The 23,719-nt window shown below is 47.8% G+C and overlaps 1 protein-coding gene across 1 annotated transcript in view; it reads left to right on the forward strand.

Moving 5' to 3' along the window:
- The window catches only part of LOC126541330 (netrin-1-like), a 176,784-nt gene that overhangs the window by 108,020 nt on the left and 45,045 nt on the right, over window positions 1–23,719 (forward strand). Inside the window, exon 2 of the mRNA XM_050188077.3 lies at window positions 14,475–14,663. Coding sequence (XP_050044034.1) covers window positions 14,475–14,663 — 189 coding nt within the window. The remainder of the gene's footprint in view (window positions 1–14,474; window positions 14,664–23,719) is intronic.

Raw genomic sequence — 23,719 nt, forward strand, 5'->3', positions numbered from 1 at the left:
GGTCCGCACCGTGCCACACAAGTGGACCGCCCCGCATACGACATTGGATGTGTATAGCAAGTACCGCGGTCCGAGACCGCGACGCTGTCCATCTTGCCCTGTTTGGGTTTTCTTTCTCTCGCTTCTCTTTTTTTCTTCTCTCGTTTGCGGTTGTACGAGCGTGCAATATTATTTGCTCGTTGACCTGGCCAGACGCCGCGGTATCATATTGTGAGCAGGCGTATCGCGTTGCCGGTCGCGACGACCGCATGTGCATGGAGCGGTGCAACAGGCCCTCCCGTCTCTCATTCGGGCCTCTCTCCCGCATACCCGTCGGCAGCTCTCTGCAAGGTTGTTCTCTCCGGTATCCCTGATGTGGACGGCAAGATTAAGCAGAATCGGAAACGCCGTTGTTTTGCTCTTTGTGTATATACGCGGAGAAAGGCACGCGGACCTGCTCTGAGGTTCCGGGGCACGTTGACGAGCACAAAAACACGCAGTACAGGAAGCAGAGACGCAATAATAATAATAGGGGACACTATGCAGAACGATGGATACATCCGAGTGACCACGACTGTTCGTATCTGTATATACGCGTAACCTTTAGCTGTCTGCCTGTTTCTGTGTGTAGTTTGAAGAGTTTCTTGCGCTCGAGCGGCTTGTCCGGAGGATTTACCTTGGATAACATGGTCTAAAGTCTATACAGCCTATTAACGTGAATCACGCGGGCAGACAGCGCGACACAGAGCAATGCTTGTATGTTTGTACTTACGTAAAAGCTATACCTCTGCTTTCGCTGGACGTGGCCTGAGTTGTTGACACACTTGTATAGTTTGGTAGAATTCGCAATTGTCTTATCCGTATGGCAATCCTGTCCTGAGAGCTTTTCTGTGAAAGTATACTAGCCACAGCACTTCGCCTCTCCCAGAGTAGATGCTGCCGGCAACGCTATGCTTATCGTTGCCACCAGATTAATATATTTCATTACTAGTGCAAACTATAACTATATATTAGTCGACAAACGACCGCCATTTGGCGACAGATGTCGTATACCATGCAAAGAGAAGTAACGACGCAATACGTATTCGGGGGAAAACACGTGGAGCGTTGTGGTCGAACGACCGACAGATTGATTGATTGATTGATTGATTGATTGATTGATTGATTGATTGATTGATTGATTGATTGATTGATTGATTGATTGATTGATTGATTTGGTTTTTGTCTTTTTTGACGTCCAATGCATCACAGAGGCTGTGAAAGGTGTGTTGAGGCGCTCCGGATCAATGTCGACCACGTATGGTACTTTCAAGTGGCAACCGTAGGCTTGGTACACGAGCATTCTTGCATTCCTCACCCATCAGAATGCTGCTGCCGCAGCCTGGAATCGAGCCCCCGACTTCGTGCTCGGCATATGAACACTACCACTCAGCCATCGCTGCGGGCATACACAAAATAAAAAAGTATAGATGTTAGATTGGGTTAACGGAGTCCAACGGAGAAGGATGGAAACTTCATGCTTTAGTGATGGGAAAAAAAGAATGTGCCTTAAATTATGGGAATATATTGCTCATATTTTCAGCCACACATTATCCATTCCCTTTATCATGCACACATTCACAGCTATTTATCTTACTACGTATCAGCCAGGGGTAACAGATACCTCGCTCACCTCAGCCAACTTCAACGCCTGCAGAATTAGGCGCTTCGTCTCATGACTTTCAGCCATTTCCTATCTAATGCAACGCCACTTTATTGCCAGTTTAAACATTCATCCCCTTCACCAGCTCTTTCAGTTCAAGTTAACAATCGTGATCTATAAATTATTTCGTAATATTGTACACATAGATGCATGGCTTTGTTATTGAAAAGTTTTTAAATACTAACACTACTAGGTTCTCTGAATTCAATAATCGTCTTTTAACTAAAGTGCGCACGAACTATGGTAAGTTAACTACCGCATTTGCGAGAATAAAACCGTAAAATTCTATTCCATATACCATTATAAATCATCCCCCACAGAGCATATATTCAAGAACCAAGTTAAGAAATATTTTGTGCAGCAACTCTTTTCGTCCTAACAACCGACTTTTGTGATTGTTATAATAATTCACTTAGCTATTGTACTATATGTTTTATTACTCCTATTTTTATTGTATTGTAAATTTGCATTGCTTGTTCACTAGAGAAGTTTTCTTCGCAATTTTTGTCTTACTAAACAGCTTTATACTTTCGTGTTTTTTCGCACTGTTCCTTATTTTTATCAAGTAGTCTGTAAAGTCACCGTAACCAATGCTTGATCAGTACCTCTTTTTTTCTTTTTTTCTTTTTTCATGTGTGGGAGTCCCACTGACAGTTTCTAACTTTGGGACTCCCTGTGTAGTGCTAATTCTGTATACAATTCTTTGTAAAACTGACATCGTTGATGAATAAAACTTGAACTTGAATAATAATAATAATAATAATAATAATAATAATAATAATAATAATAATAATAATAATAATAATCGCAAAACAGCATCAAAGAAAAAGCACCATTTATCACAGGAAAACACAATCGAAGAACACGTAGTCTACGTCTCCGTCGGCCGCTCCCCACATCCACGATGTGGAGAGGAACCAAAGCGACTACTCCGGAAATTAAGCTTTACGAAACGCGAGGCCATCATATCAGTAAAAGCCGATTTTTACGCTCTAGCTCACTTCGAGCTTGACGAGGAACACAAGTATACGTAATGTTGCTGCAACATATTCAGGCTACAAATTTCTTTGTATGCGTACTACAGCGATTGATATTCTATCGCTCAGTGGCTTTAGATGGAACATCGTTTCGTCACACTGATACGAGGCGCGACCTAAGAAAGACAGTAGGCGTAGTGAGTGCGTTCACCTTTTATAGCGAATATCTCTGCTAGGTTTTCTCGGCTGTTTTCATGGTTCGTGGTCGGTGGTCGGGCTCAGCAAGAAAAACGCTTGTTCGTTCGCCCTCTTACCTTGCTCTCTTGCTCACTCTCTCTCTGACTCTCTCGTTCGCTCTCTGGCCCGTTCGTACGTGTTATTTGCTTGCATTGACATGGTTTCAACACATTTCTTTTGCACCTTTAGAACCGGCGACATATTATTTGGTGCTTGTGTTACTTCCATACCATTTATAGACATCACATTCACGAAGGAGATCGTAATGTCCTCTCATCTCCTGAGGAATAAAATAGTGACATGGTGTATTGTCAAACTATGAGTCATGTGCTTGCCTTGCTCACTTTGCGCGTCATGCTTTGTATGGTATTTCGAGCTTGTATCAGTTAGCACTAAGTTCTTGTAGTTTTTATACGTATTAAGAGGAATTTATTTTCCAGACAGACATCAAACCCGTAATCGGTCGACAACGCAAAAGAAAATTGATATGCGTTATAGCGTGTTCGTGTGTTTAGTGGTCACTGCCATGCAAAATAGTGAAATCGGAGCTTCGCTTAGTAGACTTGGGCAAGAACATAAGGCACTCCGACAGCACTGCCATTTGAAGCGGATTACCATAATTGTGACCGGTAATGTGTGGTATTAACTAAATGTATATCCAAGCAAGAATTTGCTGCGTACGTATGAAAGTAATCCCAGCGTAGAGTATTACTTGAACAGTCGTGTCGCAATGTCATTGACAGGCACCATAAGTAAGGCCTATCTTCGCGTATACCGCGAGCAGCACAAAGAAATTTTCACAAAGATATATATTATCGAAAAGCACCGTGAACACGTTTAATCCAGCCCATTTCGTAAAAGTTAACCACACGCGGGTAGGCCTATGAAAATGGGCGATAGAGAGCGGAGTCGCGGCGCAGGTGTTTTTTCGCGCGTATAAGCTAAGCTACGAACTCCTGTCATCTTAGTGCTTCAGAGACCGCCACTACTTTGCCGCTCCCGCCTGAGGGGCCGATTCCATTGTGTACACAAACAAGAGCAGCGTTATGCCCTGCCGCCCACTGAACTGCAGCGCCGTTGCGTATCGCCGTGTGCCCATCTTTAACCGCTGGGTGGGGAAGCCCACGCATGGTGTGCCACGCTCGGGCACAGGCCCATACACCGTGCACGCGAGGAGGACGGATCCTCGAGAGATGGAGAATACGCCAGCCGCGGCCTCCCTTCCTTCCTCCCCAGTGACGTCGACTGCCGCCGCAACCGCCGTATGTACGTGGCCCGCCAAGGCGAGGGTTCATGACCTCGGCCGACGAGGAAGAAGAGAAAGGCGTCAGCTATACGAAAGGAGAGCGAAGAGCCAGCCCGAAGAGGCGTTAAACCTGTGCCGCGGTGGCGCAGGGAGAATCGCTCCGATCCTACGCGTTCTTGTTCCGAGAGTTTGTTTGCTTCTTGTTATTATAGCGTGTCGCGTGCGCGGCTGGAGCGCGAGCGAAACGGAGTTGGCTCGCGTTTCCGCGTGGGCGTTCCAGAGCGCCGCGTGTAAACCGTACGCGCACCACACAGCAACGAGGCGCACGCTACAACAGTCCGCCGGCGCCGCATGTTTCTTCACCTTGCGTACAGCCGTGCTCCCTCGACCCGGGGGCAATTCGTCACAGCTCGGCCCGTCTTTGGCCGCTCGTTCCCTACGCGGAGCTTCTTATCTCGCGTTGCTCCTTGTCCCTCCACCCCGGCGACCGCTCCTCGCGCGCGCTTGGCGCTGTTTTTGTTTCGTAATCTCACTGCGCTGTGTACACCCGCTGTGTTGCGCCCCTCGGTTATACGTATTTGTTTTCCCCGTTTTCTCCGATTTCGGCCGTGCTGTGTCAGCTGTAACCGTGCCTTCGACGCGGGGTCCGCCAGTGGAGTGGATAGCTTCTTCGCTCAAGGTCGCATGTCCGTTGGCGCCCTCTCCGCTTTGCCCCGCACCGTATAGCTGTCCGCAGCTTCGATTAAGCGGCTCGCTTACGGCAGTGGCTGCTCGCCTGCCCGAGCTCTTCTCGCCACCCGCGAGGCACGGCGGTTTTTCGCACGTCCTGGTCTGGCGCCTGGCGGATCATAAATATAGAAGTGCCGCGGAGCGGCCGCATGTACATGGGGCGCCTTGCAAGAGTGAGCAGCTGGTGGATGGAAACAAAACAATCGAGTCCCTTGGAAGGAACGTTCATGTTCCTTCGCTCTTACGTTTCCTTCATCTTCTTTTTTCACACTGCCGAGACATGTGCGAGCACTATGCTTCCGACACAAGTCGTCCTCATTCTTTGGAGACTTTCCAGTGAGCGTGTGAGTTTGCAAGCTTCCTTCACGTCTGCCGTCATCTTCTAACAACTAGCTATGTTCGATTTCTATTTGCGATCACTCTTTTTGATGGGTTCCCTGAGGTAATAAAAGGCAAAAATTGAGCAATATGTTTCTCTTGGCTTTTTTGACTATTCACTGGCGTTAGCAGTCCGATTTAGAACGCATTCGCTTGCTTTTCTTTACACGTGTATTTTTTTTTAAATTTAGATAACCTACATGCCACTCGCTTACTATAGTCGGTAAAATAGCGAGGAATATTAGCCACCTCTCGTTGCGTAAGTTCAGCCGCGATTCCAGAATTATTATATTATTCTAGTATAAACATAAACACTACAAAAATAGAAAGAGAAGCGCGCTAGCAGCTGTCTCCTAAGAGGGACGATTGCAAAATAATGACAGCGCTTCACGCTCTATAGGGTTTCTTCTTGCCTGATGCGCTACTAGTACGAAATAAGCGACACGTAGTGAAACAAGGACTGTGACAAGCGTGCCTGAGCATTACGGTGTCGTAATTTGTGACAGTCTGCCGTTACCTGGCCTGCATTTTAAGACTGATGTCACAGCAAAGTCCTTTAAACCCAAATGCAGTCTATATACAGTGCATAAAAGATGTTTTAAGGAAATTTGGAGGATGCTTAAGCTTCGTCTTTAAGAGTGGAACGCGATAGCATTTAAATATACCTGACTCCTTCTCACGCCTCCCGGCAACCGCTGCTTTTTTGCGAATGCGCGGGGGCGAGCACCATCTGGATGGTGGTGTTTCAAGGAACCGAGCGGACCACGCCGCCCTATGAATGGTAGAAACGCTGGAAAAACGGTTTGTGTTCGATCTTTCGCGTAACAGAATTATGTTTTCTCGTATATTCAAATTACGTACAATCCGAAGCAATCATGTCTGTGGGTTGTTTGTAAGTCATACTTTACAATTTTTCTGACGCATTCTTACATTGAGAAATTCAGTTATTTCACTAACGCCTATGCGCCACGTGGAGGGCCTGCGCGGATGTGCATGCGTGCTTCGGTGTGATTTTTCTCATACGGACATCGCCACCGGTGCCGACGCTGGATCTTCTGCGACCCGAGGCCCTTACGCTGTCGCGCTAAAAAAAAAAAGAAAAGCAGACTTCAACAGTATTTTTATTTCTGATGTCTTTTTACTGCAAAAGTACAGCAGGCTCTCAGCGGACACCGCCACTTTCTCAATAAAAGCTTCTTCACGACGCTCAATATTGTCTGCTTCCGCTACAGTGTCGCCTGTTGAAGCCTCCGGCACCCGTACACAGAGGCCGCCACTCTCGGAGTCGGCGTAATGCACAACATCGCGCAGAAATCGCCAAGTGCGATTGTTGCCGCTATAGAGCTTAGTGGTTAGCGCGTCCGTCGCATACGCAAGCGCGCATTGTCTCATGAGCATAAGTTCGATCCGCAGTGGCGGTGGTAGGCAAAGTTTTGCTCTTGTTTGTCATGGTCAGGGTGAGCGTGAGGATAAAGAGGGCCTGAAGACGACGACAATCACAAAGTGAAGGAAACGACGGACAGACACATCGAACCCGGTTTCGCGCTGTCGCACTAAAAAAAAGGGGAGGAAAGAAACGACACATTCGCATCAAACTAAACAGTATCGTCATTATTTATGTTGCTCTCCCGGATGCACGCCACTGGTGCATCTAAGCATACGTGTTGCCGCGCTACGGGGGAGCTCGACGCTTTTCGAGATGCTAAAGCCGCACGTCAACCTCCATCACGCGTGTCCGGCCGAAATACCGCGATCGTGCACCCTAAAATACCGCCGAAGCGTCGTGCTTCGGCTCCCAGGATCACCCTGCGGTTATACTATACAGTGGGAAATGGGGGCGGTCACAATTCGGCTGGATTTTGCTGCATATATACGTTCACCCCCCCCCCCCCCACCCACTGTATGAAAAAAAAGAAAAAGCTTCGGCCGACAGGCACTTTGTCAGCAGAAGAGCGCGCGGCAGGCTCGCGAGACAGTGACGAAGCGTCGTGGAGAACAATCCAAGCGCAAAGGGAGCGCGACCGCTATTTGGCCGTCCGAAGCAGCGGCGCAAGTGAGGGACGCTCGGACAGCGCGTACACACACCACACATATACTATGGCCGGGACGAAGTGGGCATCAGCTACGTGCCCTCCCGGTGAGAGCAGGGGCTCCAAGATGAATGAAACGCAAGCAGGGGCCCCGACTGCGGCGTGCGCCGACCTGTGACAGCCTCTGAAAGTACGCGCCTCGGCCCCAACGCGTGAATGTCCCGCGCGAGCTGCCTTCGCGCGAAGCCGCTCGAGCTGCGCACGCCGAGTGCCACGCACGCACGTCGGAACGCGTCCTGTGCAAACTCGCGCGTCCTCCAAAACTTGTGCAAACTCGACGATTGTGCTGGCTCCTTGTAATAAGCGCGCACGTGCCTCTGACATCTCGGACTCGACAGTGCGCTGTCCATGACCGTTTCGTTTGTTTCCGTAGCTGTGTTTCTGCCCCTTTTCTTTTTTCTTCCGGATCTTTACTTTTTGCCTTACGTCACCATTTAAGCAAGCTATACACTTCTTTATGGCAAGGCTGCATTCCTGCGCCTCCGTGCGCTGCGCAGATTATGGGCCCTGGGGCAACGAGACCGATCCTTGGCTCACTTTTTCCGCCGCACGCACATATATACAAGCGCAACTGAACGAGCGCGATATGATGAAAGCAAGCTATATACTAGTCCTAATCTGTGAGCTAAAGGAGAACAGATTGTTTTCACTTTTCAGAAGTGGATGTCTCCCTGAAACAGTCTGTACCATTTTAGAAGCAACATAGTCTGCCCCATGCGTTGAAGTTGGCGGCAATGGCGAGATAACTAGTGCAACAGCAGTAGCAGCAGCAGTAGTAGCAGCAGCAGCAGCCATTACTGCAAAACAAGTATAGAAGCGCAGCTGAACGATCGCGATATGATTAAAGCAAGCTACTAGTCCTAATCTATGAGCTAAGCGAGAACAGATTGTTCTCGCTTTTCAGCAATGGATGTCTCCCTGAAACAGTCTGCACCATTTCAGAAGCAACATGGTCTGCCCCATGCGCTGAAGCTGGTGGCAATGGCGAGATAACTAGTGCAGTAACAGCAGTAGCAGCAGCAGTAGCAGCAGCAGCTATTACTGCAAAACAAGTATCTCTGAATTAACCCGACCAATTCAAGTAAATCGACAAAAGGAGCTTACGCTTGCTCCCGTCAGCGTGCATAAGAAATCTTTTGACCTCCCTCTTTTTACTACAAGGGAGTGGTGGGAGGGGGGGGGGGGGAGGGGTTGTTTAGCGTTGGCTGCCGCACAGCTAAGACAAAGTAGAACCCGTCGAGGCGCTGAGAGAACAGAGCATGAAGCTTTAGCTATGATATAATGTGCCCCGTGGAAGTATAACGGACTGAGGTGACGGGCTGTTGAAACGTGCGCGCCGACCACGGAACTAGCGAGCGCGGGTTGCGAAAGAGGCTCCTGAACCTGACGCGGTCAAAGGAGTTCGCGCAGGTGCGCGACTGTAACAGCACAGCACATCACCACAGCACAGTGCGGCACGTCGGCAGAGGCCGTGGATTTGCGGCAGAGCCGGTATAATGACGGTTCGATTTGTCCTGTCTCGCGGGCTGCTTTCTACACCTCCGCCGCAGGGCCCCGGACGGAAGACGATAGAAGACTCGACGACGGCAAGGAGAAGGAAAAAGATGCTCCGCTGGCTTTGGTGGCTCCGACGTGCGGCGTCGGCGGGGGGATTGTGCGGCTCTTCTTCTTCCGTCCTCTTTCTTATATTCCTGACGAATGCCCCCACGTACGTTTTGTTCAAGCCTGCATAAGACCTGCGTGCCACTAGGGTCGTCGAACTGCGCGTACACGTATTGAGAGCCGCGCGCGGTCTGCGCAGCATGGACCACGGGAGCAGCAGACAGAAGCTGTCGATAGGCGCACGAGCGGCGCAGCTTATTCCTTTCGTTGTGCGCGACTCGCGAGACCCGAACGAGGAGGATATACCCGTTCCTTCGGATCCCCAGCCTTAACGGCAAGGAAAGGCGCGAGGGCTTTGTGTTCGGCCTTTGCACCCGCCTCTGTGTATACCGTCCCTATATAAGAGGCATCGCACAGCAATGCCTTGCCGGCCGTTCATTGAAGAGATGACGTATGCGTGACGTTCGTAATAGCAATGTGATCACGGTCGTTTCGTCGGGATGTCAAAGCACTCGAGATAGCCTCCGAGGCCGCCGTGACAAGGAAGAGCGCAAGTGAAGCAGGGCCCCATATTCAGAAGACGCTATTACGCTAGAGTTGTTCGTAAGGGCAAATTCCAGCCGATCGTGACGCTGGAAACATGATTAGCGAAGGTGGCCGGTCAATCGCAAACAATACTCACGAGCAAAAAGCTTTCTTGTTTTTTATTTGGCCTTAGATATTCAACGAAGTATTAAAAGGGCACTCGAAACGTGGAAGCGAGTATCAGCGAACAGAGGGGGGACATCTGTGTCCGCGATGGCCAAACTTTCTACAAGAGAAGGTAGCCGTGTCATCTAGTCGAAGGATTCACTCCGAATAGAGGCGTCTCCCATAGTTTGTTCTCCGATAGTTTCTCTTCAACAAGATTTTCTCTAGTAACTTTCTTCTTTTCTTTTGCACGTAATTGCGAAAGCGGCGATAAATCGAATTCGGAAACATATGTCGTCCTTAAAGTTAACGTTTCTTTCCAACGCACTCGAAAAGAATGTAACCCCTCCCCCCCCCCCCAAAAAAAAGAAGAATTATACAGTTTTTCATGCCTGGGATTTTCACATGTTTATTTGTCTGAAACGCAGAAGCCATCTCACATCAGGTAAGCTAGGCCGTATTTTGAAAGAACAATTTGAGATGAGTACCGTGAGAGCAGCATGCGTTACTCTTCTTAGTTGCAGTAAATAGCGCCTCTTCCTCTTCACAATCTCTCTCTATCTCTCTCTCTTTTCTCTCTCTCTCTCTCTCTCTCTCTCTCTCTCTCTCTCTCTCAGCAATGAAACGCTCTAGCGTCCGAACACGTTTCAGAGGTATAAATCAAACGCCGGGAAGGCGTCGGGCCGTAAAACTGGCGTGACCGGTCAACTTCACGTCGCTATGCGAGCATCCCATATACAGCCTGCTGAGAGCGACGTCTGCTAAAAGGGTTGTAAGAGCGCAAATAAGGTGGAGATGCAGCGCGCATTAACGCGCTTATATATGGATGCGGATACTAAGATAAGAGCTCATCGATCGAGACATGAGAAGCAAGAGTATAAGATACGACGCGTCTCATCTGCGATGTTTTGTGTGTCATTGACTCGTGTTGAGAGAGTCGTAGCGAGAAATGAAGCAAACAGAGGGCCGATGCTTACTCTTCAGCATAAGAGCGAGAATTCTGGATGGATGCCGCTAAGGTTCAAAACCGCGCCAGGTGATTCGGGATTCATTGCACGTAGCTTCCAGGAATCTCACAGGTGCTTCACTCTGAAATCGCTGTGCGCATGGCTAGCATATTGAAAAGCCCGCGCGATCTGTCTCAAACATGTCTGAACTGGCCCTGCGCTTTCTGAATGATTTCTCGGGACCTTTATACGTAGTCGGTTGCTCAGATATGCAGGTCTGTGCCAACGTCCGCGTCACACGCTGTAGTTCGCTTTCTGACAAGCGTGCCCGTCTACTAAACTTTATTTTCATCTATCTCGTACATCGTCGCATTTCTATGGTACTCTCGGGTTGGACAGTGAAGGTGTTGCTTTTAATCTGCCGGTATTTCATATCTCTTCATTCAGTTCCTCTTGATCGTTCAGTTCTTGAGGGGCTGCAAAGGACGCAACTGTAATAAAAGGAAACGTTCTGAAATAAAGCTTACAATATTAAACAAGTGACGCCGGCATTCCTCGTCGCGAAGAACATGCGTATGTCTAAATTACAAGTTGCGGAAACAGAAACGTGTCGCTTACGTCCAGTGAATATGGTAGACCACCGACGTACTTTCGAGTGAAGAAAAACTGTTGCACTTTAATTACGCTAGTTGCTTCGGCAGCCAGTAACTTTCAAAAATACATTCAAACCATTTACAAAAATACTTTCACAGAATTTTATAGTTGGTCGATGGTTAAAATACTTTCAAGCGATTGGCTTGAAGAAAGTGCAACCTTGGCCATATTGTGGGATTTTTTTTAAGAAATGAAGGAAGACAGAGAGAAGAAAAAGAAGAGAAAATTGTATTGCCCGTGGCGAACCTCGCAATTAAAGTACCTGAATGAACGGAGCCGCGTGGTTACCTAGGAGTATGCAGTCTTCGGAAGAACTTGGCGCCAAGAGCTTCGTCTGCCAAACTACATATGGCAAAGCGCTGATATTGTACTGTCAGGAAACTAGTTACACATGTGATCAGCATCTAAGGTCGTTGCTCAGTCGACCACTTTATCCGATACTTTCGTGTTCTTAATAAGTAATACTCAGCGCGACTGCTCACTCGAGTGCTGGAAGTCCTCCCAGGGGCTCAGCCAATCAGCGTGCCACTGAAAGGGATATGCGCATTCATTTAGAAGCTTCCTTTTGTTTAAGCGTCTCATCTCAGCTAGGGCGCTAATGAGCGCTGTGTCACTATCGAAATCGCCACAACCGGTCGGATAGCTGCAATTTTCCCTTGTGGAACTTTAGATAACAGCTTTCATTGTATGTAATGGCCTGTTCCTCGATGTATACTGGTGCGCTTTAGTATTTTGCCGACAGTACTGTCGTTCCATGCAGCACAGGTGATTCAACAGGACTGCAAAGTTGCTTGTTTTTGCTGACATTCAAATTGAAGTCTAGTAGTGACTTGTGACGGTAGCCTATGCCAACAATATATACGGTAGCCCTTCGCGACGTCTATACCTAGTATTTACGTTTATATACTTAGCCGTCTGTCATGTCTTCGGGATGACTTCATTCGTCGTTGAGGTCACCTTCATTAAACTTTTCGCCATCCTCTTTGCCGACTGACATGACCTGCGCGTTTCATACTCGCCGCTATCTTCTCAGACTGAGTGCGCTCTCAGCTCAAGTGGTCATGTCACTGCGGAAGCAAGCGTGAAGAACAAGTATTTTTTGCTGTTTTTCATGTTGTTATGTTCGATAGATATCTGCTGTACGTTCGCCTTGCATATACTATAACACTTCGATTTCGGCGGAGGCAACCGACGCCAGATGCTTAAAGCAGTTGATTAGAAAGCAAGCGAAGGTTTCACGTCAGTAATGGTCTTATCTCACGTTACGCCGGGTGTTGCAAACTTTCTTTTTGTGCAAGCACGCATACATAACGTATGCCACTACGCGTGGACCACGCTCCTCACCCCTCACGCTTGCGCGGAACACAGCGCACTCTATACTGCCTCTGCGGGAAAGCCACACCCGGCGATAAACAGAGGATCGCGACACTTAGGACAAGCCTTCCGCATGTGCCGGCTTTACCGTAGAGGACGCGAGACAGCACGTGATGCAAATCGCGTCACTTCAAGCGAAGGCGTGAGAAACACGTGAACAAAACTAACTATCCGAGGAAGAAAACGAATGCAGTATGCAGCGCGAAATGCTGGTATACTAACGAACTGATAACACGAATCCGAAAGTAAAGCGAGGAGGAACCGACGAGAAAACGAAAACAAAAACAGAAAAAGGCCGCCCGTTTGCCGCTCTATCTCCCGACAGCCTCGCGACCCACCCAGGCGTCACGAAGATCGTAAAAGCAGTCCTCTGTTGAGGCGAACCGTGAATATTCGCGCTTAAGCGAACGTACGAAGACCTGTCTAATGGCTTTCTCTTTCTGCGATGGCTCGAAGTTCCGACTCATTTGCCCGCTAAACTCGGCTCGTTATCAAGACTCGCTGCCTGTTCTTGCGATCGTCTGGCGACCACCGGCAGCCAGCTCCTAGGCCTGAGGGTTAGCGGACTCGGATATCACTCTGAACCAGACCAGCCGACCGGCCGTTGTGAGGTCCTGAACAAAACAAAATTTGCACATTCCCCCTCTCTCTCTCTCTCCCTTGACTTCTTTTTCTTTGAATTTTTGTTTTCTCGACGCCTTTTCGCCCCGGTTTGTTTACCTCTCTAACGCCCGAATTTCCCGTTCTCTCGTTCCTTTGTTTCACCAGATGCGCAGACGCGCCTTCCTGTGTATACGCGGGGCGGCACTGCCTGGGCGCTGACCGTAAATTGCGGTGCCCGGCGCCTTTGTTGTCATTCCTCCGTTTGTTTTCACTTGGCCACCGGCGGTGGTGGTTGTTGCGGTGTGGAAGTCATGCCTTTGCACTGTGGCGTGCCTGGACAGTGTCATCGAAACGCGCGCACGTGGCCCTCTGGAAGGCCGAACAAACAGACAGGCACGCGGTGAAGAACTGGGCCGTCGAAACTCACGCGGCCTCTCCACGCACGTCTGCCGCCACTGCTTCACGCCGTTTCGCCCAGCGCCGCCGCGTCTTCCTCTTTCTTGTTTAGTTCTCGCATTTTATTTTTGCCGATGGCCGCTTGACGACTTCTCCAGTATGGAGGCGTTCGCCCGCCCCTATAAGGGCCAAGGAGCTGTGACCAGGCATGGATTTATACATTGCTTGTACTCGGCTACTAGAGAAGCCGCAGAAACCGTGAATCTCCCCTCCTACAGTTTCCGCCGGATGGTGGTCTGTGGCAGCTGACTCCGGATGACGGATTCAGCATACCGCAGGCTGAGCCCGTCAAAGCGTTCTAAATGCATCTCTGAGAATTATTGGAAATAGCCAAGTTGCAGAAAATATTTATTTATTTATTTATTTATTTATTTATTTATTTATTTATTTATTTATTTATTTATTTATTTATTTATTTATTTTGCCGGTGGCAGTGCCATGGTTCATGAATTAGTTTCGTTACATCACAGGTTTTGGTCTTGGATGACAAAGGCTAAAAGTGACTCTTGATTGAAAGAGAGCGAGAAAGTAAAGCGCGTACAACGTAGACCAAGACGAATACAACAGAAGTGAGCGGGTATTCCGCTTTTCTTGTGAAACTGCCCACAAGAAGTCACAGAAAAAAAGAAAAAAATTGCGGATACGCAACGGCAAGAGCAATTAAGACGCCGTTAAGCTATCCTCATCACTGCCTTTCGCCAAAAAAAAAGAAGAAAAGAAAATACAGCGCTGTCTTTGCCTTTGCTTTGCACCGTGTAGCGGCTTCTCCCTGTGCCTCACACGTTTTGTGTCCTTTCCCGTCTTGCGCAGCGTGCAACTGCAACCTACACGCCCGGCGGTGCCGCTTCAACATGGAGCTGTACAAGCTGTCGGGTCGCCAGAGCGGCGGCGTCTGCCTGAACTGCCGCCACAACACGGCCGGACGCCACTGTCACTATTGCAAGGAAGGCTATTACCGGGACCATTCCAAGCCCATCACACACCGAAAAGCGTGCAGAGGTATACCTTCCATACCATATTGTGTGCTTTCAGCATGCCCGACACGCGCTGTTGTTCGGTCCTGCTTCTGTATAGCCTCTAAAGCTTCTCTTGCGACCTTCGCACCTCCCCGTGAGGGCAGCGCGTCGTCTGCAATTATGCCTATATATAGCGGCCCAGACGTCGCCCTGGACGCTTTCCTCTTCGGAGACAGGCAGACAAAGCTCGCAATGCACCCTGGCGCCTCCCCGTCGGCTCAATGAAGCCATGCATTGTCGGCTTTCTTTCTTTGTTTTTGTTCATTTTTTTTTTCGGCGTCAGTCAATTGTCTCGGAACCCTGCACAAGCCCCGAATGTCAAAGTAACCGGGCTATAACGTGGCGGGGCCTCGCAGAGCTAACGGTGCCCACAATTTAAGCGGTTGACCTCCACAGTTCGAGAAGGTGCACCTCTGCCTCCCGTACAGACTAAAATAGCCGTATCGCCTTGTCGTGGTGCTGGGTGCGCTTGCCAGTGATAAGATGAGCTGTGCGTATAAACGCTTCGCGAGGTGTGGGCACCTTTATACTATGAGATCAGTACAATGTCACCCACAGCAGCACTTCCACGCGCCAATACGTATTAACCAGTCGCAAGCTCTTTGACTTGGGAATTCAGATAGCACATACACGCTCTGTATACGCAACGCAGATAGTAAAACCATGCTAAGAGCTTAGTTGTAATTATTTCATTGAAATGGTTGCTATAGTCAACTCGCACGTCGTCTAGAAATGTCTTTTTGCAATAATTAGCAGCGGTGCCTGAACTGTTGAATCGGTTTAACCATGTCGTTGCACGCCACTGGAATCACGGAACAGCCAACTTCGAATGATGCTCGCCTCGGCTATTTCATGACGTGAGAACGCGTCCACGCAACTTTTGTAGCTGCATCTCGTGTAAAGATAAAGTGCTAGCGAGCGCATATGTATACAGCTTGTCCGACATACTCATTTGTAGAAGATGCTTTTCCCATATTGCTTATCCCACATGAGTTCCCGCAAATCAAGGCCCAAGCAGGAGCAAAGCGTTTGAGCTTGTGCTGCATTCTGTCCTTCGCTCCTGCGGGACTATCATTGTGGATAGCGTATAACCTCCTGAGACCCGAATGCGGCTATGGGACATAATCGCTTTTCAACCTGGTTATTATTCCATACTGGCATGTTACTAACGTGAAAGGAATTTTTTTTATTTATGTACCACGGTTAGATGCCAAAAGCTGGATCCTCGTGTACACAAAAGAAGTAACCATCTCCTCATCTCTGCAGTGGTAATACGGTATTTCATTGCCTAAGCATAAATATTAAGATTGAACTACGTGTAGTACAATTGCCATGTTGCTGCTGCATCCTAGATTTTCACGCAATCTCGAGGAATTCGAAGCGCGACTTCAGTGTTACTTTCCGGCGTCTGTGACAACACAGAAGTCTAGATCAATTTAGTCTCAAATTTCTCGAAAGCTAGTGAAAAGAATATGAGTAAACCATTTCAGTAGTGTTCTACATGCATTGAACTTTCATATCCAGGACGAATATTTTGAGCAATCGCTGCCGAATTAATCTTGAAAAAAAATTTTTTTGAAGGCAAGAGAGAGAGAGAGAGAATGAAGAGGAAAGGCTGGGAGGTTAACCAGATATGAGTCTCCGGTTTGCTACCCTACACTGGGGATGGGGGATAGGGGTTAGAAAGATGACAGAGAGGAAAACGCAAAAAAAAAAAGAAAAATAAACACGCACACATGGAGGCACGCACACACAAAAGGCGTTCCAGTATGTGCTATATAATGTACTAAGGGTACAACACAGCAACTAGTTTTTTGTTGGTTGAAAGCGAAGCAATGCGGCGAAGTTAACCTAACAGAAGACCTTGACTACCACGTGCCCCTGAACACTGTAGAATATTTTTTTTCTCCTTAATTGCTTCGTCTGTCTTCATTTGCTCACGACAGAGAATTGTCCATCGAGACTCGCGTATCTGGTGGCGCCGTCATCCGGTGGCGTCATTAAGAAAAAGAATATTTATTTCTCTTTATGCTTTGTCCACATCACCTTTCTAAACAGAATATATGGGTAGAGGAATGAGCGACTGGCATAATGTTTCAGATGAGCCAACAAACTATGTTTTGCTTAAAACGAATCCAACGCAGTTGGCAAGTACCGCATCTTACGCCATGTAATGTGCCCTTCCCTTCTGCGAATATCATAGTAATCGAGATTGCCGCTGGGTAGGGGACAGGGCTAGCGAGTACTCTATCTCGTTAGAATTCACACCGTGGAACTGGACAAGGTCAATGAAAGTGGAACGGACACTTCCTCGGCGAGTTTTAAAGACAAAATTGTGTGAAGCTGAAAACCCAGTCGGTACCGAGCGGAGCGACCGAGATCAGCGCTCGTATCTGTCCGCTTCCATTGGCTTAATCTAGTTCCGCGCTAAGAAATTCTTACAAGACAGGAATATAAAAGTGACCAGTCGGTCGGTATACCGTGATAAACACTCCGTGCTTCGCGGCTTGCTTTGTTTATTATTCAGAACATTCTAGTGGCATTTCTCTGACTTAAGCTTTATCACAGAAGTTGTCGCCATAACGACTAACAAGTCCTTTTTTTTATACATATCAACGGCAACTGGCACGACAGTTAAGCGGATTCTCGAAATCATTGCGTCTGTGCTTTTTCCCGCCTGCACTAATAGACGAAACGGAAGAGTGCGACGCACGGATAATACAGAAGACGTCTACTTGTGATTCTTACCCACATTACTTCTTGCGCAGAGCAAACGGTGACATTTAAGCCGGTATGCGGTACACTTTGCACTGACATGCACAACTATGCATTCATATGTCCGAGCCACTTAACGACGAATAGACATTTCGCCTTGCAGCGATTTCACTTCGTATTGCATTCGACCAGCAGGTCTACTAACGACAGCGACATGTTTCCCGGAACTACAGCTTTTAGGTCTAAGTGAGTGGGGTGTGCGCCGAGTAGAAGAGGGAGAGAGCGCAAACAGAAGGTACAGAAACTTTCGGCTTTTGCAAGCTGATGCAGTTTGCTCTTAACACTATCCCTACAAACTAACTACACTACAGTCTATAATTACACTTGTATAAACAGTCTCAGTTATTTTAATTTTATTTTCCGTTTCTGCTTTTTCTAGGGGGGGGGGGGGGGGGGTGAGCGCAGGAAACTGTGGCTTACAGCAGTTTTCAGCCGATCAAGCTGCGGTATAGAGTCATAAATAAGCTAGATATGCAAGAAATTGTTCACTCCTGTGTCATGTGTTACAGCCTCGGAAATGGCCTGATTTACCGGCTAATAATTCCTCGTCCTTATCTGACACTGGTATGCTTCTCATAGCACTCCAGCAATTATAATCTGCGCTTTCATCATGACTCCAGGCATTTAATGCTCTGTCTAAGTTGCTGAGATTTAAGATCTAAGATCCATCTAAGATACGTCTAAGTTGCTGTGAACTGTGCAAGGCTTTGCTTTTCACGGCCGCATAGTTAACGCACCGTTCTACACATTCGGCTTCAGTTATATGCCGGTAAACATGGCTGTTAGGACGCACTAAAGAAAACGTGATCCGCGCTCTTCAATGTTTCCTTGTTCTTCTTTCGTCTTGCCTTTGGCATCAGGTACTCTGGCGTGCATGATACACGCAGCTCTGTTAAAGCAGCACGTGTCCATAATGAGCTGTCGATCTCAGCTGCGTAATGTTTTCATGCGCGGCTTTTATTTTATTTTTTCTCACGTCGGCTGCTGTTTTCGCCGCGAAGAATCATTTGGCAACGGAAAGAGACGCGTTGCGTAACACTCAGGCTGAAGAAAGGCTCTGGAACCTTCGCGCAAGCTCCCTGCACGAAAATTTAAGCGAAGCGGGGCTGCTAAGATCCGCGTTCGTCCGGAATCCGTATCGGACAGCGTTCGGCCACCCTGGAAGCTTCTTTGATTTCATTTTCCGGCATGGCATTCCCCTCTTCTAAGAGTATATACGAGGACCCCCCCGGTTTACGGAACGAATAAAGATAAAGCAAAGATAAATAAAGCAGCTGAAAGCTTTTCGCCGACAAAGCGTTGTGTTCATTCCTGTCACGTATAATAGAGTACACAGAGCAACGCCCCCCGGAAAGAGGTACGTGACAAAAATTACAGTCCCGAAGCAGCTTGCCCAATAGCTGCCTTTCTTCCCTTCTTTTTCTTTAATGTTTCTAAGATTCGCTACGGAAAGGAATTCACAACTACTTCGAAGGTGTTCCCTCAAAAACAAGCCGCCTGTAATAAGTGCAAATTATGTCCTCCCGTCTGCTTCCGTCTTGCTGACTTGCCTGATATTATAAGCTGGTTTCTATTTTCGTTTATCAGAACTGACTTAAAGTCTTTCTTTCTTTCTTCCTTTCTTTTTTTCTTTCCTTTTATCTTCGTTTTTTTTTATAGTAGACTACCTCGCAATAATGAATTATCCATCGGGTTAGCTCAATGAAACAGCGAATGCCTTGATGTGCACGATATGCAAAACACAAGACACTTACCTGTATCCGTGTGCAGAGCTAAAGTGTTTGAGGTAACATAGCAGCACCTATCGCGATCTGCAATGTTTTGCTTTTGAGATCCTCCTTCTTGATGCGATAATATTTGCTCTTTCGCTTTCCCCTCCGGTCTGGTAAGTAAAACAACCTCGCGTGCTCACTATATTTGGCTCGTCGGACGCATCCATCATTTTTAATCGCCTGCCCCTTTCACTTTCTTTTCTTTACTTTGGCATTACCTTCAAGAACCATTAACGTGCCTTGGAGGGGTATAGTACAAAGATCATAGTTCATCTAATAGTGAAGCCTTGTAACCAAGAAGCAACCGATGAAATGAAGGGAACTAAGTGCGCAGCACGTCCTTAAGTTTCTCTCTCTCTCTCTCTCTCCTCACCCCGGCGTGTTTCTTCAACAAATATACTAAAAAAGGCTCCAGCATCTGTGGGGGAAGCCGGCTACTCTTTCTCATTTTGCGTCTGAATAAAGATGCAAACATGATAACAGAACACATTACTCATTTCCGAGGAAGCACGCAAGCACGCGAAAAGTGCAGAAGTTATTTTTTTAATTACCACAGAAGCTCAAGTAAGCTCGCTCATAAAAAAAAATTGTTCTTGTTCTTTGCCACTGGCCCGCCGCCTTCGCCAATAATTTGTCCAGCGTCAGTGTCGGCTGGCATGCATCAGTGTCGGTCGGCGAACAATTCTACAGCGTAAAATATCGTTGTGAATACGGGCGCAGAAAAAGAAGCGTGTTGTTCATAAGCGCAGTACTTTGCGGTTCTCACAGCGGAAAGCGATATTCAAATAGGGCTGCTAATTTTATCATTAACTGTTGGCTTCCTATCCCAAACCTGTGCACATAGGCTGTGAGAGGTCTCATAGTAGAGATCTCGGGACTAATTTAATATCATCTGGGGCTGTCATAAAACCACCTTTAGAGAGAGAGAGAGAGTCTAGTGTTATCTAAGGAGTAGCCTATAGTGACAATCTCGGCATGCTGCTTCAAGTGAAGTGATGAGGGATGAAAAAAATGGCCAGGCTTAGCTTGGTTAAGCCAAGAATGCGTTGCATATTGTGTTGGGGCCCAGCTTTTCCTCCGGCTGTCGTGACGTCACGTCACGTGGTTGCGCTAAATGTCAATGGTGGCTGCCCGGCCGCGCCCAAGGGCTGAACTGAGTGATTGCAATATGCAACGCATAAAAGACGAACTTCTCATGTAAGCGTGTTTGCATTAAATCTTCGTGAAAGTGAGGCCGATGCGGCCAGTATTCGAACCTGTGGCCTCCTTCTCTTGAAGCATGAGGCCCGCCTGTTCATTTTTTTATGTTTGCCCTTCCGACAACGACACCCTTCCGACACCGAACACGTCTAGTTTAAACGGAAGCTCTAGTGGCGCGTTGCCACCCCGCTGACTTTCTACGAACTTGTCAAAATAAATTGCTGCTCTCTCTCTCTCTCTCTCTCTCCCTTCCTATCGTGTGTTCCAAAGTGGGCTTTCATACCGGTAAAAAGAAAGGTGTGGCACCGAGGCCTTCGGGGTTTTCGCGGAAGGACCCCCCACGAGGCTCATTGCCGAACGCTGACGTAGACTCATCAATAGAGAAGAAGGTGGCAAATAACACAAGAGTTTCCTACTAAACTTGCGAACTCTGGCGATGCGAGCTTGGTGGCGCAAGCCACCGCCCCGTTTCGAAGTGGACGCTTATAGCAACCATCTATCCGTTCATCTACCACGGGAGTGATGGTCAGTATAGATGGATTTGTCTGACCTTCGATCGTCTTGCGGCTTCAAATGTTCTTGCGTTTTTACTTACTGTGCTTGGCCTGCAGCCTTTATCGGCCTAAGTTACGAAGCAATCCAATATTTCTAAACACAGTAAGCAATAATACTGCACGTAATTGCGGGATTATAACGCATTATTCCAGTTATAACGCAGTAGTTTGTTGAAAACGAACTTTCTTCAATGTCACAAATCCGTGTGAAGCCAGTGGGACGAAGTTTAGACCTATCCATGCACTAGCCATCGTTCCCATGCTGGCTGAATTGCCACGCTTGCAGCTCCTGTAGGCACTATAGATATATTGCGCCTGAATTCCCTCTGGAAATTTTTGTAGGAAGCTCTACGGCAAGAAAGGAGTCTTAGAATACATTCACGATTGAAATGACTATTACGATAACTATGACGACGGATGTGGTGTTGGTGGTGGTGCTGTGAAGTAGAAATTACGAGTCGGGAGGTATCGCGGGTATAAAGAAACAAATGCCAGAGAAGTCCAGCGTTTGAGCACGGATAGCTCAGTTTATAACCTAACGCCGAACTGCATACGTTGCTATCCGTAATGGGTACACGGCGCTTTGTCCTCCACTAAAATTTGTCACTCGTGACGGGAGAAAACTGTTAGACAGGGAATCACTACCCTTCAAAACAGCTACCTTTAATTAGTGACACAATAAACAGAGGTTACCAGCGCTTGGCGTATAGCTGTAACGAAAAAAAAGAAAAAACGCTCCAGGAGCGTGTGTCTTCACTGTCAATGTTTTCAAAAGTGAGCACGAATATAGGTGGCAGAAAAAGCTGACAAGGAAAACAAGGAATAAACTGGTGACGTGAAGGAAATAAAATTAGCGCAAATTTGTAACCACAACCAGCAGTCGTTCGCAATGTGCGAGAACGCAACGAGACACACGTGAGCAAAAAGACACTCGTCCATCCCATGGGATGCAGGAGCATTTTCCCATCGTGTACGGTGGGGAAAAAGGAAACAAGGGAGAAAAGCACCAAGACGAAGTGCGCGAGCGCATTTACTGTCCTCGCTATAAGCAAAAAAAAAAAAAAAATGCGGTAGTAATGCATGGACAGCACGAAAACCGTGCATCATTCATTGACTGGCGAGAAGAGAGAACAGAGAAAAAGAAATAAACAACGATAAGTGTGATCTCAAGAACAATTAAATATTCCATAAGGTTTAAAGCTTATTAGCCTAAATGCTTGGGTATAATACATCGGTCAAACATCATGCGTTTTCTGGAGGAGGCCCAACAGGAAAAACTGTGAGACGTTCTACAGAGGGGATTAGATGAAAGAAGTTTGCGGTATATACGTACAGCTGTGAAATGAGGTTAGTTAAATAATCTGTTATGCAAAAAAAAATTAGATACAGATTAAAAAGAGCGCAGGCAAGAACATCAATCACACTTAGTGCCCCCCGAGAGGCGAATGTTTGCTCTTATTAGCGAAGTCAAGGGAACATCTGCGGAAGCGTACGAAAGACAAAATAAGCCATCCCTGCTTCAAAACACGGTACTCATCGCGGTGGTCATCGCGGGTCATGTGTCTTTAGGTAACCGGCATTTCATGCTACCGACCCGTACTACAATTTTCATAACACATTACATCATGAACCGGGAAACAGGCTCGACCACTGGGAGGCGCGGAGCAACCAATCGCAAGTTCCCAGATATGCGTGACAAAGGTGATCAACGCACGCGCAAAAAACTCGGTTTTCTCTACAACCGCGACCGACCGACCGCGCTTGCGAAAGCGCGTTCGTCCGTAGCCACTTTCGCGCCTGTTCTCGCCACCAGCTTTCCTTCTCTTTTTCCTCTCTCCAGTTTTATTTTTTCCCTCCTTACTTTCGCGCCCCGCGCGCAACGTGGGTTCGCTCGTTGGCGCGAACGCGTGCGCGCCCGATTGCCCGCCGCTGCGTTCGTAATCTGGCGCGAAATATATCTACCTCCTCCCGCGTCAAGCGAAGCCTCCGTGAGGGCGCGGACCACACGCAGGCACAACGGACGCGACCGTGCGCAGAACATTGCGAGCGGCGCCCGAAAGGCGGCAGCAGCGGCGGCGATACTGTATACGCGCATCCCTGATGAATTCGCCGCCTGGCCCGAACTGCATGCGACGATCACCAATCGCTTCGCAAAAGGAGGAGGAAAACGTGCATGCTTCTGAGCATCGGCCGAACTGACTTTTTCATGGTATAGCGTGTGCTGGGGGGGCGTATAGCTGCACATTCTCCCGATCCGCTGCGGTAGGGCCCCCGAGTCGCTTTACTTTCGCATTTTCTTAGCTATACGCACCGCTTGCTCCTTTGCCAAGACCTATTAATTTTCCTATACGTGCAATGTATTTTTTTTTATGTGTTTAAATTGCGGTAAGTGGGTTCGCTAACAAACGGGAAAAGAAAGAAAGAAAGAAAGAAAGAAAGAAAGAAAGAAAGAAAGAAAGAAAGAAAGAAATGATTTGTGCGTCGGCCTTGAAGCCCAAAGGAAGGCTGACGCGTCGGCGAAAATAGCCATGGAAGTGGGAGGGGTTGGGAGGACATGGCACTAAGAAAAAGACAAATGAAGATGTTGTGGGAGAGACAGAGGCTTCGAACTTGTGCGCAAGCCAGTGGTGATCGTAGAAATTCGTCACGGTATTGCTCGTAGGTTACGCGACTTGAACCACCCGATTATTCGAGACCTGTTTCACCTTTCGCGCACACTATTCTTTGAAATCGCTCGC

Source organism: Dermacentor andersoni, chromosome 2 (assembly GCF_023375885.2).
Source record: "Dermacentor andersoni chromosome 2, qqDerAnde1_hic_scaffold, whole genome shotgun sequence".
Classification (NCBI taxonomy): Eukaryota; Metazoa; Arthropoda; class Arachnida; order Ixodida; family Ixodidae; genus Dermacentor; species Dermacentor andersoni.